This window comes from Ylistrum balloti, unplaced genomic scaffold, assembly GCF_031769215.1.
Source record: "Ylistrum balloti isolate Yb309-2 unplaced genomic scaffold, AGI_CSIRO_Ybal_v1 Utg369588, whole genome shotgun sequence".
Classification (NCBI taxonomy): Eukaryota; Metazoa; Mollusca; class Bivalvia; order Pectinida; family Pectinidae; genus Ylistrum; species Ylistrum balloti.
This window is the reverse complement of record NW_026781875.1, coordinates 568,324-573,378: the sequence shown is the minus strand read 5'-3', so window position 1 is coordinate 573,378 and position 5,055 is coordinate 568,324. Positions and strand designations below refer to the sequence as shown.

The following is a 5,055-nucleotide window of genomic DNA, read 5'->3' as shown; positions in this document are numbered from 1 at the left end:
GTAAATATTATTTTTATAATACACGTGAATTATTCTTGGCAGTTTTTTATATAGCAAAGCAGGGCTACTGATTAATCTCTTTTTACGGAAAACGGACCAAAATTTGTTTTCTTAACTATCGCTACTTTGCATACTTCCGGTGGTATTGTTAACACCGGTATTGCACGCTATGGCTGTCGGTCGCAGCTAATTGACCATTTTGTATTATTTATGTATTTGCATATACTTCAACTCTTTTAACGTCAACTTGAGAAAGTCAGGGGGGAATAGTAATTCTATTGAGTAATAATAATGGGACCGATATGTAGGAAAGACTTAGCAAAGTTTGTACAGCTGAAAAAAGATTCACACTTAATATATACATTTAATATATAAGGTCATTATAAAATTTGGGTTCCTGTTTCCCAGTAAGGACTACTGTTTATTCATGTTTATTCATGGTGCCTAAATATCGTTATATTTCACGAAACTACAAACTTGTCGGCTCTTGATTTAGTGGATTAAAAATATATACAAAATTACCAGAATATTTAACGTGTGTATATGCTTTAGAACAATTTACGTTTTCATGGACAGGATAATTCGAGGATAAAGAGAATCAAAATCAAGGGAGATAATTCCCCCATGAACATCACTGATACTGCAGTATGTTTAAGATGTCAATGTAATCTTTAACTGATGGAACAACTTGACACGATGAGTGTGACATGTATATATATATAATTCTAATCCTCCAAATATGATAATTCTGATTTTGAAATTGTGTATATTAATCTTCTTTTTTCAAACCAACACGTGTTATTTGTATTTACTACAGTGGACCAGTGACAATTTTGTAATTCAATTTCTATCAATAAGTAACTACATAATAAACACCTGCTTTATATACTTTGTTTGTTTTGTTGTATATGTTTACAATTCAATGAACCGGGAAAATACGTTTTATTAGTGAATTAATTCAGTCTTTCGTCTTCTCATTGCTTATCAATGGTAAAATGCAAGGTTCATGACTATTTCACAAGAACCACAAAAACGTGTTTTCATGAGAGACTTTCTATAACGTTTGTTTAAAGACAGTTTGTGTTTGAAATGTTACTATTAATGAATTTATTGTTAAATGTCTGGAAAATGAAATTAAAATACATATAAAAAAAATGCATTCGTTCTTCGTAACAGTGTTTATTGGATTGTAAAACTGCGTCACAGAATAAAATTGAAACGATCGCCTACATTTTCACAAAAGCACAGCAGTGTACAAAGCGTACAAAGAAAATTTTCTATTTGAGTATACAACTTCATAAATGACATAAATACTATAAACTCTCTTTTATTTCACAACTTTTGTGAAATAAACTAATAGGGTCGTATCCACTTTTTGATATGATAAGGGCAAAACATTGTTACTAAAAGGATAATTAAATTGCGTTTACTTATATTTACCTGCAACTGTGGTTACCTGTTCTATACAGGTATGCTGGACAGTATGTATATTTACCTGTAACTGTGGTTACCTGTTCTATATAGGTATGCTGGACAGTATGTATTTTTACCTGTGTTTTACTGTGGTTACCTTTTCTATATAGGTATGCTGGACAGTATGTATATTTACCTGTAACTGTGGTTACCTGTTCGGTTTATTACTGTTATGCCCATCTTTTAAAAATAATGGGAAAAGGTGAGTGGGCATACCTGTAATTGTTTATATAGCAGGGTCATTAGAGAACAATAGAAAATTAGGTATAGCCTATTCCTAAAATGTTTCTTACCTGGAATATTTACTTGTAATATTTCAGGTGAATTTTATTTATAAATATTAAGATCTTTAATTAAATATCATATTCAACATGGTTATTACGACATAATTCCTGATAATAAATAAATACTAATATTATTTACTAATAATTAATATTAAACCAATATTTACTAAACAATGCAAAATGTAATTTTTTAAATTAATTTTTCAAAAGTTGTTTTCTTTATTCTTTTTTCACACAATGTATTCCTAATGTTCTATACCAAATGTAGCAGGTATGAAGCTGCGTCACCATAGTGGATATCATCGATTTCCCCGTCTCTGAATCTGGTCTTTAGCAACTGCAGCTGGGCTTCCACATCTCTGTAGCGTTTCGCCTTTGGTTGGGTGACTCCTCCAGCTGCAAGTTGTATGTGACGAATTTCATTTGCTGCTTGAATTCCTTGCAGTGCTGATATCAGGGTATAGATGTTGGGATGAGCATGCTTAATCTATTTCTTTAGCTTGCTATTCCACCCTTTGAGATGGTTGGTGGTGCGAGGTCCCTCGGTTGTGTAGTGGTTCCATGTGTTGATATCTCCTCCTTCTACCCACTGGGTGGTCACATAATCACAGAATGGTGTAGTATTTACTGGCAGAACTGAATCCTCTAGGTCTTCCAAGGCATTGAACCACACATCCTCAACACGTTCAGGGGGAATAATTGGAAGCACAGCTGCTCGGCGCAGAAGTCGATGAACATCTTCATTTTCACCATAGGATACCTGTAATCCGTATTGTTGTGCCTTCCTCCAAATGCACTGAGTATAATGAAAAAAACACCATTTCACTGTAGTTCCTGGATAGACGGTCCTGATGTCATTTTGGGCTGCGGCCTCGAAGTCCAGAAAGACGGTAGCTGGGTTAAACGGAAGCAGCAGATCGTCCATGGTATCGCTAATTTTCCGGAAGAAGTTAGTGTAGATAAGTTGGCTCTTTCCTGGTAACAAAACAAATATCAACGGGTACATGACTCCGTCTTCCATAGCATGTATTGTGTATAACTGGGTAAACAGTCCAGGGCACGTGTAAAATGTTCCATCACAAAACACAGCATCGGCATTTGATAACATCCTGAGGTTCTCAGTGGTGGCAAACGCTATCATCCGTTGTTCTTCTCCTTCATCAAATAAAAGAAACTGTTCACCAACCGATGTTTCCCTCCATTTTCCTTCTAGTAGAATTTCCTGACGAGTCTTGGGAAGATTCGGTAATAGCTGTGTCCTTGCATTGTATAGATTCAGATTCTTCATTAGCCAGGAGCCTTACGGCTCATAGGTACAAAAGTAATACATTTACATATAAATATATAATAATACATAATACATGCACGTAGCTTACGCTCACACACACCACCTCACACACCATCCCTCACACACACACCACCTCACACCCTCACACACACACCACCTCACACACCATCCCTCACACACACACCACCTCACACACCATCCCTCACACACACACCACCTCACACCCTCACACACACACACACGCTGACATATCAGGAGAGCTATAGCTGTATACATGATCCTGGCAAAAAGAGTTGGCATTATTAGAGATTTTCACGTTTTTGGTAGCATAAAACAAATATTTTCCAAAATTACAAAGTTCCTTTACATTGTTTACACTCAAAAGTTTGATTAATTTGAAAACACTTGGACGTCTGTGGTAAAACCTTTTTATATATTTTCTCCTTAATTCCTCATAAAATGGGCATTTTAAAATAAAATGGAATTCATCTTCAATATCTTCTCCATTACATCTGATGCACACTCTATTTCTTCTTCCAATATTTCTACGACGCCCAGTTTCTATATTAAGATTATGTGCAGATAGTCTAAACTCTGTAATTAAACGTGTGTATTTCGTTTCAATTGGCTTACATAAATAATATTGCAAATTAAAGTTATCAGTAAGATATTGGTACAAATATCCTTTAGAAGAGTCTTTAATTCTACTTAAAATTTCTTGTTTATTTACATCTAATAACCTCTGTTTTATTCTATTATACGCAGCACTAGCAGGAAGATCATTTTCAAATAAATACTCAAGACCTAATATTGACAACTCTTGTTTTATATTACTCATCCATACATCATTTTTACTCACACATTCGTCATAACATGCTTTCAAGATGCAATTATCGGAACTCTTTATTTTCAAACAATATTTAAAAATTCTGAATTTTCTAGTTACTAATAAAGGTAATCTCCCTAGTTCATTATAAACTAAATCATTGTTTGTACATTTTCTTACTCCTAGAATTTTCTTACAGAATGTCAAAGGTACTTTTTCTATATCATAAGCCTTATGGAAACCCCATATTTCTGCTCCGTAACAAATAATACTACTAATATATGTATCAAAAACAGAAGATAACGTTTCTGGATTTAAAGAGTAATCTCGTAATGAGGTCATTAATGAATACAATGCTTTTCTACCTTGTTCTGCTATATGTTTCTGAGTATAGCTGTCCCTTGCATGATACGAACGTAGGTATCTTCTCCACAACGCGCTTAGTGTCATCGGTCCAGTTGACGTCCCTAAGTTTGGCAACTTCCTCCTGATATATGCTTGGTATTGGATGAATTTCCTCTCGACATTTTTTCTTTATATTATCCATCACTGTTTGAACTTCATTTTGAAATGGATCCAGTTGGTGATTGTGTTATCTTCCAAATTTAACTGGGATGTTGTCCAGAGTGTTCAGGGTGGACGGGCAGTCTTGGACACAGCATCTCCAATATATTCTTTCACCCTAGTTGTTCTTTACACGATACCGGAAACCGTTATGAAGCAAGTTTGACCTCCAAGCTTGTTCATAACAAATTTGACTTGAACTTGAAGATACGCCATGTCTCAAATGCTATGTACAGATATTACGTCGAGTTCAAAACTGAATCACAACAAACTTAACAAAGTTCAATGAATTACACAGTTATTATACACAATATCACAATATCACAAAATTAATATATGCACTAGATTCTGAAAGAAAGTTATATAAATTAAACGCAAAATACAGACAAGCAAATTATACAATCAAATTATTTAAAACACAATTATCAACACAAAATTAATATAAGCACTAGAAATCTGAAAGAAAGTTAAATAAATTAAACACAAAACACAGACAAGCAAATAAAATCTACAATAAAGTTAATCAAATTATTACAAGAGTAAATTACACAAGAGTAAACTTAGTACAATATAAATGAATCTGAAAATCAGTCCCAAGTATGAAATAAGTCTCAATTTGT

At 33.9% G+C, this 5,055-nt stretch overlaps 1 protein-coding gene across 1 annotated transcript; it reads right to left on the bottom strand.

Moving 5' to 3' along the window:
* Positions 1–2,244: 2,244 nt before the first annotated feature.
* LOC132544427 (uncharacterized) lies at positions 2,245–3,045 on the bottom strand. Its single transcript, XM_060208026.1, has one exon. It carries the CDS (start codon positions 3,043–3,045, stop codon positions 2,245–2,247), a length of 801 nt encoding a protein of 266 aa, XP_060064009.1.
* Between the last annotated feature and the right edge of the window lie 2,010 nt (positions 3,046–5,055).